Source organism: Lutra lutra, chromosome 7, assembly GCF_902655055.1.
Source record: "Lutra lutra chromosome 7, mLutLut1.2, whole genome shotgun sequence".
Classification (NCBI taxonomy): Eukaryota; Metazoa; Chordata; class Mammalia; order Carnivora; family Mustelidae; genus Lutra; species Lutra lutra.
This window is the reverse complement of record NC_062284.1, coordinates 69,249,407-69,264,373: the sequence shown is the minus strand read 5'-3', so window position 1 is coordinate 69,264,373 and position 14,967 is coordinate 69,249,407. Positions and strand designations below refer to the sequence as shown.

The 14,967-nt window shown below is 38.0% G+C and overlaps 2 protein-coding genes across 6 annotated transcripts in view; one reads left to right on the top strand and one right to left on the bottom strand.

Moving 5' to 3' along the window:
• Positions 1-5,090, top strand: part of USP50 (ubiquitin specific peptidase 50) — a 35,353-nt gene extending 30,263 nt beyond the window's left edge. For both annotated transcript variants that reach the window (XM_047736882.1, XM_047736881.1), the window contains exon 7: positions 4,765-5,090. In XM_047736882.1, the coding sequence (XP_047592838.1) occupies positions 4,765-4,956 (192 nt within the window). In that variant the 3' untranslated portion in view covers positions 4,957-5,090. The remainder of the gene's footprint in view (positions 1-4,764) is intronic.
• A 756-nt stretch (positions 5,091-5,846) lies between these two features.
• Positions 5,847-14,967, bottom strand: part of USP8 (ubiquitin specific peptidase 8) — a 70,993-nt gene continuing 61,872 nt past the window's right edge. For all 4 annotated transcript variants that reach the window (XM_047736876.1, XM_047736878.1, XM_047736879.1 and 1 more), the window contains 8 exons: positions 14,885-14,962; positions 14,208-14,470; positions 12,007-12,219; positions 11,353-11,563; positions 9,895-10,131; positions 9,084-9,226; positions 6,901-7,033; positions 5,847-6,733 (listed from right to left, as the gene is read on the bottom strand). In XM_047736876.1, the coding sequence (XP_047592832.1) occupies positions 6,548-6,733; positions 6,901-7,033; positions 9,084-9,226; positions 9,895-10,131; positions 11,353-11,563; positions 12,007-12,219; positions 14,208-14,470; positions 14,885-14,962 (1,464 nt within the window). In that variant the 3' untranslated portion in view covers positions 5,847-6,547. The remainder of the gene's footprint in view (positions 6,734-6,900; positions 7,034-9,083; positions 9,227-9,894; positions 10,132-11,352; positions 11,564-12,006; positions 12,220-14,207; positions 14,471-14,884; positions 14,963-14,967) is intronic.

Here is a 14,967-nt window from a genome sequence, read left to right as displayed (position 1 = left end):
CAGATCTCCCCTGGCTGAATTTTTTATGCTGGCCTTTTTTTTTTTTAAAGATTTGATTTATTCACTTGACCAGAGAGACGCAGCGAGAGAGGGAACACAAGCAGGGGGAGTGGGAGAGGGAGAAGTAGGCTTCCCACAGAGCAGGGACCCTGATGCGGGGCTTGATCCCGAGACCCTGGGATCATGTACAGAGCCAAAGGCAGATGCTTAAGGATGGAGCTACCCAGGTGCCCCTTATGCTGGCTTTTAAGGGCAAGGACTCGGTTTCCGATTTCTGGCTCTCCTAGGATTAAGTCCCACTGATTATTTTGAAGCTCCCAAAGTAAATCCCCATTGGTTTTCAAAGCCGAATGTTAGGAACTTATCTTCCCAGGGCAGGTCCTCAGTGCTAAGGGTGCCTGGTGTGGGGTCTGATCCTCTCCCTTCTCTGTGCTTGTGGTGTCCCTCCTGTTCGTGGTTAGTCCTACCAGGGGTAGGTTGTCTCCATACCTCCTACCCTTTTTGATGTGTGGCCTTCCCTGTAGATAAACAGTGGAGGGTCTCTTCTTCCCGTCTTCAGCTCATTTTCAGAGCTCGTTGTATAGATGGAGCAGGTATCTCATTGTGTCTGTGGGTCAAGGTGAGTTTGGGATCCTCCCAATCCACCATCTTCTCTGACTCCATTTAATGTTGGCTTTATATATCCGGTTGCTCCTCTACTGGGTACATAGACATTGACAATTAGGTCTTCTTATTGATTTAATCTCTTATTAGGTAAAGTCCTTCCTTGTCTCTTATTATAGCCTTTGTTTCAAAGTCCACTTTGTCTGATACAGGGATTGCCACCCCAGCATTTTTTGTTTTCATTTACATGGAATATCTTTCTCCATCCCTTTGTTTGTTTTTTAATTTTTAAGTAATCTCTACAGCCAACACGGGGCTCAAACCTAGCCCCGACACCAAGAGTCACACACCACCCTGACTGAGCCAGCCAGGGCCTCATTCTGTGTCTTCAGGTCTGAGGAGAGACTCTAAATGGGCAGCATGGAGACGGGGCTTGTTTTTCATGCATTCAGTCCTGCTGTCCTTTGTCCGGCTCCTACAGCGCATTTACATTTGAAGTGCCGATGGACAGGTACTTATTGCTAGTTTGTTCACTGCTGATTGTTTTTGTAGTTCCTCTCTATTCCTTTCTTCTTCTCTTGCCCTCTGACTTTATTCAGTGTTAAGCTTGGACTCCTTTATTTTTTGTGTATTGTAAGTTTTTGGTCTGTGGTTAGCAGAGGTTCCTGTGTAACGTCCTGCAACAGTCTGTATTGGTTGATGGTTAAGTTTGAACACATTCTAAAAGCACATTTTATTCCCTCCTCCAAGTTTTATGTAATATCCATGACCTATTTTACATCCTTTTTTATATTCCTTGAGCAACTTATGTAGATATAATTTATACTACTTTTGTGTTTTAATCTTTATACTAACTTAATTAGTGATCTATTACCTTTCCTGTGTGCTTTTTCACCTGTGAAAAATTTTCCTTTCATAATTTTCTTCTAGTTTATGGCCTTTTCTTTTTCACTTAAATTTAAAGTCTCTAACCTTGCTTGTAAGGCCGGTTTAGTGGGGATGAACTCCTTTCACCTTTGTTTGGGGAAATTCTCTCTCTCAGGAACTTACCTGGCATCTTCAGTGCAGAGGCCACGCTCCGCTTCTGTCACGCCCCGCTTCTGTCACGCCCCGGTGTTTAGTCTGCGCTCTGCCAGGCACCCAGCTCCCGCCCAGTTCTGAGTGATGACCTCGCTGGGTGGAGTACCCTTCACTGCAGGTTTTTTCCTTTCAGCATTTTGAGGATATCAGGACAATCCCTTCTGGCCTGCAGAAATGTGTACTATCCTTTCTTTCTGGTAGTTTTCAAGATTTTTCTTTGCTTTTGTTGTTCTGCAGTAATATTTTTATTTACCCTTAGTGTTCATCGTATTTCCCAAATTTGAAGATTCAGGACTTTTATTAATGGTTTCCAATCATCATTTTAACATGGTCTTGCTCCTGTAATACAGTTTTCTTTTACTACTAGGCATACACTGAATCTTCTTATTCAATTTTCCATCACTACTGCATTCAGGGTAATTTCCTTAGCTTCATTTTTATAGTTTATTCAGTCTCTCCAGTTCTATGTACTATTTGATTTCTATACCAACTTTTTAATACTGAATTATGAAGAATTTTTCATTTTTGGAAGTTCTCTAGCTTTTTGTTAGCTTCCTTAAGTGTCTATCACTTTATTTTTATTATTTTTTTAAGATTTCATTCATTTATTTGACAGGGAGTGAACACAAGCAGGGAGAGCTACTGGCAGAGGGAAAGGGAGAACCAGGCTCCCCGCTGAGCAGAGAGGCCGATTCGGACTCGATCCCAGGACCCTGGGGTCATGACCTGAGCCAAAGGCAGATTAACCTACTGAGCCACCCAGGTGCCCCTGTCTATCACTTTAAACACGCTTTTTTGGTAGTCTCTGGTAAATCCATTATGTAGTCCTTGGGAGGGGGAGTTAATCGTGCTCTTTATTGCTTTCTGACTCTTACTCACGGAGGGCTGTTTCCATGTGTGTTCTGTAATTCTGGACCATGAGTGGAACATCACTGTGGTTTTTCTATGTGTGGATCTCGTACAGCCTGAATTAAAGCACACCTATCTGGAAACAATGTAATTCTCTTTTCTTTTGCCAAGTGCCACTCAAATAATTCTCAAAATAACGCCCAAAATAAATTCACAGGCTTCTGAGGCCATGCAGGTAGTATAATTTTGAATCTCAAGTAAGTCCGTGCCCATGAATTCTAGGAATGACTGACTCTCTGCACCAAGAGCATAAGCTAAGACAAGTACAGTTTATCCTTTACTGAGTGTGAGTGTCCGTAAGAATCCTGGCTATGCGCGTGGCTCTCAGTCCCACGCCCCCGCTTGCAGAAACCTAAGACTTCACGTCCTGTGCATGTGTAACCTTTGAAACACAGGCACCCTGGTTCCAGAAACTAGGAATGGTCTTTACACCCAGGCAGTCATGGCATCAACCAGTTATGTGGCTCTTTTATTTCCTGTTGTCGGCCCCTGGGGATTAGTCTCACCATAAACTTTCAGTCCCAGTCATGGATTTCAAAGGGTGTTTACCAAATTTATCCAACTTCCCTTAGTTTTGTAACTAAGGCTTTCACACTGTCTTCCATAACTGCTAGAAATTCAAGTGTAGAAAGATGTCGTATCTTCGATTATGTCAAAAAGTTTTTTGACATTAAGTTATCCAAACTGGATGTAACACTCCAGCTGTGATCAGTTTGATCCATTCCGAACAATACTTCGTCTTCTGGACACTACATATCCACCAGATGTTTTTTTCTCAAATTGTATCACACTCTCATGGGCACCATTTTATAAATAAGGAAGCTAAAGCATATCAGCTTAAGGTCACAGGGCAAGGACCAGGACTAGAGCTTGGATCTTTTAAGTGTCAGCTTTGGGATATTTCTGTAACCTGTAATGTGAGAGGTAGGGAAGATGAAGGTCTAAGGGAACATTTTTAAGTACCGCCTACGTGCTAGTTCTGTAATATCAAAGATACCTGATAACCGCTGTGTGAGACATGTCTTACTGCCCCACTTTCATAGGTGGGGAAATTAAAGCTCAGAAAGCTTAAGTAATTTCCTTAAGGGCATTGTATAGTATTAGACCTGAATTTACAGTCAGAACGGACTATAAAAATCCATCTTCTGGGATGCCAGGGTGGCTCTGGTGGTTAAGCGTCTGCCTGCTTCTCCCTCTCCTTGCCGCAGCTGCCCCTGCTTGTTCTCTCTCCGAGAAATAAAACCTTAAAAAAAAAAAAATCCATCTTTCCCCCTCTATACCAGGGGTCAGCAAACTTACTCTGTAAAAGGCCAGATAGTAAATATTTTAGGCTTCATGGGCCACATGGTCTCTCTCACAACGACACAGCTTTACTATTGTAGTGTGAAAGCAGCCACTGAGAAACATAAAATGAATGAGGATGGCTGTGTTCCCATAAAACTTTATTTACTGAAATTTGAGTTTTATATAATTTTCATGGCACAAAATATTTTTTCAACCAAACAAAATACGAAATGCATTCTTAACTCACGGGCCACGCGAAAACAGGCCGCATTTGGCCCATGGGCAACTGGTCTGTTACCCCTGCTCTTCACCCTCCACCTTCTGCGAAGTGGGGCTCTGCGGTGTCTGTTTCACACGTTCCTTTACTGGGTGAAAGACATGGGGAAGGGAATGAAACAGGTTCTTCTTTGGACGTTCCATGACTGAGGGGGTGTTGCTGCCCAAGTTCCTCATGCAGTTGTTTGTCTTTTTTTCATGTCCCTCCTTAGCCTATCTTCAAAATTAAACTGTGCGCTCACTTAGGAAAGAGCACGCTCTTCTTATTTTACAATTTCCTTTAGTCTTTAACAGTCTGGTCTAGTAGGTGCTCAGTATTCAATGATAAATATTCGATGCTGCCAAACACTATTGTATTTTCATTCACAGAGTCTCCTTCACAGACTCTCCCCTTCACAGACTCTTTACATAGTCAATGGGCCCAACTTATAAGCAGTTCGATGAATGAAAAGTAACACAGCAGTCAGGCCATATGTAGGATTTAACAATATTACCACTACCTTTTAATTTAGTGTAAGGGACAATTATGAAGAATATTCTTGGCCCTACTGTTTTGTTTCAGTAGAGTTATTTGCATGTGAATGTTAAGTCTGACATTACTTCTTCCCCTAGAACCACTTCGGTGACCTGGATGGTGGCCATTACACTGCTTTCTGCAAGAACTCAGTGACCCAGGCCTGGTATAGCTTTGATGACACACGAGTCAGTGAGATTCCAGATACTTCAGTTCAAACTGCTACAGCCTATCTCCTGTTCTACAGCTGCCAGCCCTTTTCTATACCTGTAACAAAATGCAAGAGCTAGGAAAAAGGGTATTTCCTGGAAACTGCAAAACAAGCGATCAGAAACTGGTACTTAAGTTTTGCTTTGTCATTAAACTCCTGCAACTTATTTGCATCACTGGCATTTTTAAGTCTTTCTGGTATATTATGTGCCCTTTTACATAATAAGGCTCTACGACAGACAGGTCTGGGCTTACTGAAAAAAGGCAGCATGAAAATGATGAAATGCTACTTGCTGGGGGCCTTCAAAGCACTGCAAATTATGTATAAATTTCAGGTTTCAAAACTCGATGTTTATTTAGGTGAAATTTTTTATCCTAGAGTATCTCAATTATATATATCCAACAAATTATTTTCCAAAGAGACTTCATGGAGCTAAACCAAAGTAAGTTTTGTTCAAGTGGTTCTGTGACCTTAAGAAATTAATCAGACCACTTAGTCAAGAACTCTAATCAGTCTCTTGAAAGGCTGCCAACCTCACAATTCAAAACCCATCCCTTTATCCTTTCCCGGACAGTCCACCAGTAGTGACATCTTTCAGAAGCACCTTTTACAATCTTATTTTTATACGGAGAGTTTTTATTTCATCTATAGCAACTGAGTCCATGAGGTAAATCATAAATTCTATCTCTTTGAATACATCATTTTGTAAAGATGTGGTTCTTAATGTAGTTCACTTTGCAGTCATGCTGACTCCTGACTTTCTATTTTAACTCTTTCAACCCTGAGGATCCCAAGTGCTATATGTAGTTTTGGATCAAGTTGAAGGTAGAGTAAAGTCAGGTCCTAATGCAACAGTATAGGTGAACTAAACATTCAGTCAGTACAGTAGGATAAAGTGTGTGCGTGTGTGTGTGTCTAAAATGGTTTGCTAATATAAAATTAAAGACAGAACACTTACAGGGTTTTAAATTATTTTTCTCATTAAGATTTTAATGTAGGTGTAAATGAAAATTCTCATTTTAAAAAATTAAAGAAAAGTTTCCATTTTTTTAGAATAAAGATTTAGTGCACAAATACAGCCCAAAGCCAACAAAAAAATAGCTTTGCCCTGTCATTTCCCTAAGAAAGCACTGCAGTTACTCAGAATAGGCCAAAAGAAAAACAAACAATCCTCTGAGTTCTAGGCTTCACAAAAAGACCACATATTATATTATGTACATTGATTTGATGTGCAAGTGTGCAATAAATATATACACATACATTCCTATCTGCTTTACATCATTCTAGAGTATTCATAGATCAAGCTGGGATTTAGAAATGTGAAAAGGCCATAACAGTGAAAAGGAAAATAAAGATATAATGGTTTTTAGAATAGAATGCTATAGAATAATAATGCTTAGCTAGTTAAGTACTTTAACTTTGGAGCAAACTATAAAGGTTTTGAAATAAATGGTACCTGTAAGGAGTGCTTACTGCGATACTTGTTAAATATTATTAGTCAGTTTTTCAATAATAGCACTGACCTAAAATATATGGTGATAGTAACACAGCCCTCACTGTCCTAGAATTCCTCTACAGGGCCAGCTACAGCTATCCAGTATCTTTGTAAGTATATCAAGAATGGTGTTGCGCAGCTTCTTAAAAGACAACTAGCTTAAACCTACTTCTCTTTATGTGGCTACGTCAGTTGCGCGTGGTCCCAATGAAGTATAAAAGAGGATATAAGCTGCCGAAGACTTCACAGAAGAAACCGAGATATCAGAAACTTCGTGATCATCGAATTTAAACCACCGCTGTCTTGCTGCATTTTTACAATAGGCGGTGTAGTGGCCTCCATCCAGCCCACCGTAGTGATTCTGTGCCAAAAGAGGTTGAAAATCAGTTTGAATTATTCAGAATATGTTGATAATTTAAAGCTTTGTTCTTAAAAAAAGCTTTGTTCTTTTCCTATGAAGTAAGGAACCACTTGAACCTCTTCTTTGTAAGCAAAATATGAAAATATTAAGTTCGACAAGATACTTACTGAGACAGAAAACAAATTATATTTCTTCAAATTGTTCTTTGGACCAATAACATACTGTGACAAATCAAGATTTTCTAGTGGGAAGTCCACAGAGGTCTGTAATTTTTGTTTCCACCTGCCATCATAGGAAAAACTGCAGAGCAAAACATGACAGCAATTATGCCAACAGACCAAAAATCTCAGAAGGACTCTTAATTCATTCTTTAACATTCTAGATTTTTAGCCAGGACCATAAACCATTTCAAACACACTCGGAATTTCAGTAGTGGAAGGACCGTAAAGACGTGTGTCTTCATTTCTACTTTACAAACGAGAAAACTGAGGCATACAGATATGAAATGACTTGCCCTAAGTCAAACAGCTAAGGGGAGTAAAGACAGAGTCCTACTCCTACCTTGGTCCCTTGATCCCTAAGCCTTTGGGTCTACAAAGGCAACATGCTATGATGTCCCATGTTTATAATGCTAGTCACTACACAAGTACAAAAGAAAGACTGAGGAGAGCAACTCTACATTTAAGATGGTACTACTGGGGACACTGGAGCTGGAAACTGCAAGCCCGCAGACTACACAGGACCCCCTGCTTCTCAAAAGTTAGTGTGACACTGCTTTGTTTTATAAAACAATTGGATTAGTACCTGTTTTTGCGAACCAAAAGAAATCTAAAGAGGCTTTCTGCCTTTAAGAAAAAAGGGGAAAAGCTCAGCAGCCTGTGTTTTGCAATACGCTGGTGGGGGCAGCAGACGCCCTGGCCCTGCCAAGCAGTGGGAGTGGCACCACCAAGCTTCCTGCCTGGAATATTCGGCATCAAGATGCCGCCGCTCTGAACTGTTGGCATCTGTGTTGTATCTTGACTTACTCTGTGCATCTGTTTGCAAGATATGTCCTACGAAAAGCCCAAGAGAAGGTTATTTTGGGCGTCTGGAAATGTTCAAAGACTTTCCATATAAATTAATAACCGCTTCTTTGCTTTTTGTCATTTTGGCTTACGAAAGATTTCACAGGAATATGCTTTCTGCATAGAAGAGGAAAACTGTAATGGCATTCCACTGTCCTGACTTACTCAAAACGCAAAATACTGGTATGTTATAGTATTACATATAATAATATGTATTATTACAATACTAATATTGAGTTAATTTTCAAACTGAATTCTGAACCATTTATATTTTTAGATATTCTGCAAAGAATATGCGTCATTAAAAATTTTAAGAGAACAAATGTATAATCATTTAAAGAATGTTTCTCTATACCTCTATAATCCTCAAGAGAAAAACTGATGTAACAAGCTTTTGTTAGAAAATTTACATGAGGAATTTGAACACATCAATGCTGAAATGATCATATCTGCCAAAGAATCTTCAGTAATACAAAATGAAACAAATAATAGAAATGCTTTCTTTGAAACAAAAATTACAGCTCTCAATAAAAAGATGAAACTTAACAGTTTTTAAAAATAATGACTCATAGTTATTACTCCATGGATAGACTATATATAAAGACAAAAAAATCCAAAAGACTGAGAGACATGTTTTACAACTCTCTGCTCTTCATCCTTCTATTAGGTTTTTCTCACAGGCTGGAAAAATCTGGACACAAAGGTCTGCACCCAACAATGGCATCTTTAACATCTTTAAGACTACATTTTAAAAACATCCTGTATTTCAGGGGCACCTAGGTTAAGCGCCTGACTCTTCAGTTCAACTCAGGGTCATGAGGTTGAGCCCCACCTTGGGCTCCATGCTGATGGGGGAGTCTGAGACTCTCAAACTTCTCAAGACTTTCCCTCTGCAGGTGCATGCTCACTCTAAAATAAATCTGTAACAGTCTGTATTTCATTTTCAGCACATGATTAAATCTTTTTTAGTTTAGTGTTTGATAAATTTTATTGGCTATTTTCATTTAATGTTTTATAAGGATGTAAAATTCTACATTTGAAATGCAGTAATTTCATTTATTAAAAATTGAAGTTAAAAAAACAAATTACATGAAAGAGTCATGTTAACATTTTGCGCTGTTATTGCAAACACTAAGGTAAAGAACAAGAGTCTCCTCATTTCTGCCTTATTTCCCTAACGAGAAAATTTTCCTTTGTAATGCATCCTTAGCAGGCAGTACAACAAAATTACTCGAAGGATTTAGAATTCCTTCATCTAATATTATAGAAAAATTTGTTTCCTTTACCGTTTCAGATGCACTAAAAGCACAGGTGGCAGTTTCCAGATTTCTATCTTTTTTAAAGAATCCCGTCGAGTTCTGCAATGACTGCAATAAAACCGATTGTTATCTGTGAGCTTCTCTTCTTTGGAAAATAATCTAAGGCAATCCTGGAGGCAAAAACAAGTAGTAGTTACTCATTAATTCATTTCTTCACAGTATCACTCGGCGTCTACTCAAGAAATTACTCTGTGGGCAGGACAGATCCAAGAGTGAACAAAGAAAACAGTCCCCTCATAAAGGTTTGGGCCTAGTGGGGAACCCCGAGGAAAGAGCCGACAGTAGGGAGAGTGCAGTGCGTGGTGAGTGCTGCCTGTGGTGAGGGAAGCAGTCCTGCGTGTCTGCCCTCTACCTGATGCCTCAGGAAGTCTGGCTGGAAGAAAGGACATTCTCGAGAAAGCAAACACAAACTTATCAACAAGCTAGCTAAATTCCGCTAGTGTGAGGAAAAGAGCTATTTATTTGATCCCCAGGTAGAACAAATTCTTATAAAAGTGAACCTAAATTAGAATCAATATACAATTTTCAAACTTCTTCAAAGTGTAAAGTTTAAAAACCATCAATTCTAAAAGAATATTTAATAGGAAAATACCTTTTAAAAAGGAGAACTTTAAAAAAATCTTTTAAGTTTTTCTAATCAGACGTAATTAAAATTTATGTGAGTTTTTACCTATAAAACGTTTATGTAAAGAGTAAAGAGCAGAAATTGCTGAATAAAGTATATGTTTGTATGCATATAAACAGCATTTATTCAAAAATCATTTTCCCTCAAGCTTACCTGTAATGTACATTTACTTGTAGAAGCTAAGGGTAGAGACAAATACATGAAGGCCTCAAATGTCCTAGACTTTTTGTGACAGGTGAGGCACTGTACCGTGGATTTAAACTGGCCCTGAAAAAGTGCGACAATAATAGATTCATTGAGCTGCTTGTGTTTCTGCCAAGCATGCTCTGCAGCTTTAAAGTCATCAAGATGATCATTATTTTCTTCTTTATGTCTCTTCCGATTATCAGCCTGGAAATAAGGATTAATATTAAAATTTATATTACTATCTCAAAGTCAACATTTAAATACAAAATTGAAAGACTATATGGCATATACTTTGCAGATTTAAATATTTCTGCCTCCTTTCATGAAGAAGTTCTAATCTCATTAAGTACTATAAAAAATTCTAGCTAAAAACCCTCCCTGCAACCCTACTGTATCAGCAGAGTATGACTTATTTTATTAAATATTTTACATACTTATTTGAGTGTGTATGAAAGAAAGGGAGAGAGAATCTGAAGCAGACTCTGCACTGAGCACAGAGCCCAATGTGGGGCTCGATCCCACAACCATGAAATCATGACCTGAGTCAAAACCAAGAGTCGAACGCTTAACCAGCTAAGCCATTCAGGCGTCTAGCAGGACTTATTTTATAAAACAAATTAAGAAAATGTATTTTATTAAGGGATGGGGATTAAGGAGTACACTTGTCATGATGAGCACTGGGTCATGTATGGAAGTGCTGAATCACTATATTGTATACCTGAAACTAATATTAACTAACTGGAATTAAAATAAAAAATTTAAATAAAAATGTATTTTTTTATGTTGAAAATTTTACTTTTAAAGAGATGATATCCTAGATAGAATTTTTGTTGTCCTAAGCTCATGGATGAATACACACACATACTTTATATATATTCATATATACATGTACACAAAATATATATTTACATGTACATGTATGTGTGTATATATATAGATATGTGTGTATATATATATGTTCAGTGGTAATAGTGATCCCAAAGGTATTTGAAAGATACGTGCCTCAGTAACTTTTCATGTGAGTCCTCTGGTTATATGAGGTAATTATTTTAAGAAAGGATAAAAATATCAAATACAAAAAATATACAAAAATACAATGATAAGACATTCAGGTGGTCTACAGCTAATCTTTTATAAAATTTGTGTTTATGATTTACTTTCACATACATGTGGTCACTGTTATCTCTTTTTTAATATTTTTAATTTCTCACGATACAGCCTACCATTTTAATAAGCAAATATAAACTATTTCTTTTAAAATATTAGAACTATCAGATATATTTGTTTTACAGTTCTAGTACAAAATCACTAGATTTGAATAAACTAGCACTGGACAATTCCCAACTACAATTTTGAATTGCTATAAAAATTAGTGTTGAGCAACCCTAAAGAGTCTTTACAACTTAGAAAAATCAAATTTCTTACTTTATTTAGATCTTCATGGAGACCATCCATTAGGAACAGAAGCAGTTCTTGTGAATCTTGCTGGCTATATCCTGCAAACTGGTCATTGATCTTCCCAATGGTGATTTTAAAGTCTTTTGGACTGATATACCTGTACTGTCCGGTCCACAGGGCTTTCATAATTATGCCAAATTCTTCAGCCACTTCACCTTTATGCCCCAACAAATTTGACCTTTGTAAATAAAGTTAAAAAAAAGGTTTTTTTTTTTTTTTTTTTTAAGTTAAGGTACAGTGGGTTCCTGAGATCAATATTAAATTCTTCACCTACTGCAACCTAACACTATTTATTTATTCACAGGTTTATTACCAAATACTCATCTGAATCTTACTTTGATTATACCCTGCCACAACTTGCTTCTTTTGGGCTGTGAACCCTGCCCTATCTCTTCCTCCTCCTCAAAAGACTCTAGTTTATGACGGAGGTCTGCCTGCATACACTGCTCCTCTCCTGTCTGTCCTTTACCAATCAGAGGTGGCTTTTCTCACATTTTTCTTAAGAATAAAGATGTTTTTTTCCCCTTTTCTAATTTGACTTCTCTGAAGCTGGTTAGTAAGGAAGTGTTACTTAAATCACCCTTTTAATACTACATTGCAACAAGTAGGAAATTTCTTTACCTGTTAATATCATCCTGATAACAGTTTCGGTTGAAATAATCAGCCAAATGTGGAGCATTACATAGGCACTGCAGTATCGAGTTCATATAACAAGTATTTCCTAAATTACGAAGTCCAGTGAGAGCTGGTCCAGATCCTCCAAAAACAGGATTGAGGTTCCGAATCTGAGAAGCAGAAAGCCTTGTGATCTCAGCTTTAGGATAGCACGTTGGCCTGAGGAAAAAATGTACACGATGTCTTAAAATGCACCGCATCTAAAATTAAGGTTCATACTACAAATGGTAGCCAACAAGTCATAAGGTACTAGGCTTTACAACACATTTATTATCTAGGTAACACCGGTTATATTCTGTAACCCTCCCAAGAAACAAGTACCTTTAACCTCTTATGTGCGTCTATGGTTCTTACACCCTGAGACAGATTCCCTGGCTTCTCATGAACAGGTAGCGTCTTCTGGTAGAGAAGGCTCTTTCGAATTCCTTTAAATAATCCTAGGAAGTTTAGCATTACCGAATGTTGAACTCAACCAGAATGCCAAACAAAAACTAAAAAGTTTATTACTGTGGAATAGATATCAAAAGAGGCAGGGATTATTTGGGTACCATTACCTGAAACATAAACGTGTGCTGACAATGTGGTAGCCATTGGCCACAGGGAGCTATTTAAAGTGAAATTAAAAATTCAGCTCCTCAGTTACACCTGCTATAATTCTAAATAACCACTACCACACTGAACAGCACTGGACTAGAGAATGTCTTTAAGACTTTTGTTATGTAGTGTATTGGACTTATATGCAGAGATTCTAGAACTGCTAGAGCATTAAGAAAAATCTTATTTTTTTATTATTGATTCTAAGCGTACTTTCAATCCTGAAAGAAATATTAAGAACAGATTAAACCATGTTTCAATCGGCTTTTCTTTACATGTGTTTTATGCTTAAGCTTCATGCTTTACATGAATGCTCAGGTATGCATTCATGTACTCCTCTGTTGCATACATATAAAAATACTGCATGTGTGATTGTTTTCAAAAACTTAAAATCTTCAAGTTAACAAACTTTAATAAGAATGATGATTCAGGGGTGCCTGGGTGGCTCAGTGGGTTAAAGCCTCTGTCTTCGGCTCAGGTCATGGTCCCAGGGTCCTGGGATAGAGCCCCACATGGGGTTCTCTGCTCAGCAGGGAGCCTGCTTCCTCCTCTCTCTCTGCCTGGTTCTCTGCCTACTTGTGATCTCTGTCATACAAATAGATAAAAATCTTTAAAAAATAAAGAATGATGATTCAATAAAGATTTAAATCTTACCATTTTTATTTTTTTTAAGATTTTATTTATTTGACAGAGACAGTGAGAGAGGCAACACAAGCAGGGGAAGTGGCAGAAGGAAAGCAGGCTTCCCGCTGAGCAAGGAGCCCAAAGACGTGTGGGGCTCCATCCCAGACCCTGGGACAATGAAGGCAAATGCTTAACGACTGAGCCACCCAGGCACCCCTCTTACCAGTTTTAATAGTGAGTCCTAATATAAACTTCCATCTATCCCTTTCCCCTAAAGTAAGCATTAGAAGTGATAGGCAGATTTGACAATTATCTTCTCATAATCCTATCAAATCATAAGCCAGGAGCATTGGAGAGATCACACCAGGAATACATCGAAATGAGATATTGGTTTGGGAAAATTAATTGAACCTACTGATCATCACTACTTGCGAACAGCAGAAATGCAATGAAGAAAAAGGGAACAGAGTAAGGATGAGGAGCTGACACACACAATACCTGTTATTCTAATACTATTTAAGTTTGCTTCCACAGTACAGGTGAAGTTAAAAAAAAAAAAGTTTGGAATTTGAGAGCTGCAACAAGACAAACTCAACAATTCCTCTTTAGAGGAATTTAGGGACCGGGAGATTTATGAAAAACTTCTAGGTAGTCTATACCATGCTGCCTTAAAATATAATAATGTATATTCTTTTATATCCACAATAATACTTAATATGATAATCTTCCCTGATATATTTAGGTTAGCATTTGAGATAAAAACCAAGGAATGTAATCCTCTCATTTTTTCCCTCTGTGCTAAGTAACAATGGCCGCTATAGCCATCCTCAGAAATTTCTGACTCCCTGCTATTAATAAACTGGTATGTTTAGAGAAAAAGCTTTCAACATAGCAGATTATTCTAGTTCTAAGAGTTAGGATAAACTTACTTGTTTTCCCGATTAACTGCTGGAGTTACTGTTGGCTTCCTCTTCTCTTCCTCTTGAATGGCCTGGGTTATATCTGGGGAGGAGTAGGAGCGCTTCAGTTTGGACGGTTCCCTATCCCGCTCAGCAGGAATCTGTGGCTTGGCTTTATGAGTTGGAGGGGTGGAAGGAGGTGCAGATGAAGGAGCCATTTCCGGCGGATACATATGAACAGTGTTGGTGGGTGAATGATAATAACGAAAAGTTCCAGTGATTGGGTCAAGAAACTTAAATGGAAAAGAGACAAAAACAAAAAACACGTCAAAGAACAATGACCATTACAAACAAAAAAAATCACTCAAAAGTATTCCACTGCTAAATTTTTGATTAAAATAATTTGATAAGATGGTAGTAATTACTTCTATAATAAAACTTCCAAAGAACTTTAGGTATTAAATAAACTGTTTCTAAATGACAAATGCCAGATATGCTCTCATATATTGTAGCCAGCAGCTCAGATTGGATATACTTAGAAATCTAAACATGCTGTAATTAGGGAAATGAGCTATATCTTCCATCATGAAGAAACAAAACTGACTCTGCATTAGAGAGGATGAAGAATAAACAAACAAACAAAAAAAGCTTTTTAAATAAGAACACATGACCATGTTATTTATTTATGTACTAATTTTGAGTTTTACCTTGGCCCAGCCTGAAGGCAGTCCTGGTACGATCCTTCCCATTTCTTCACTTCGTGCTCTTGTCAAAGGCTCTCGAGCCTAGT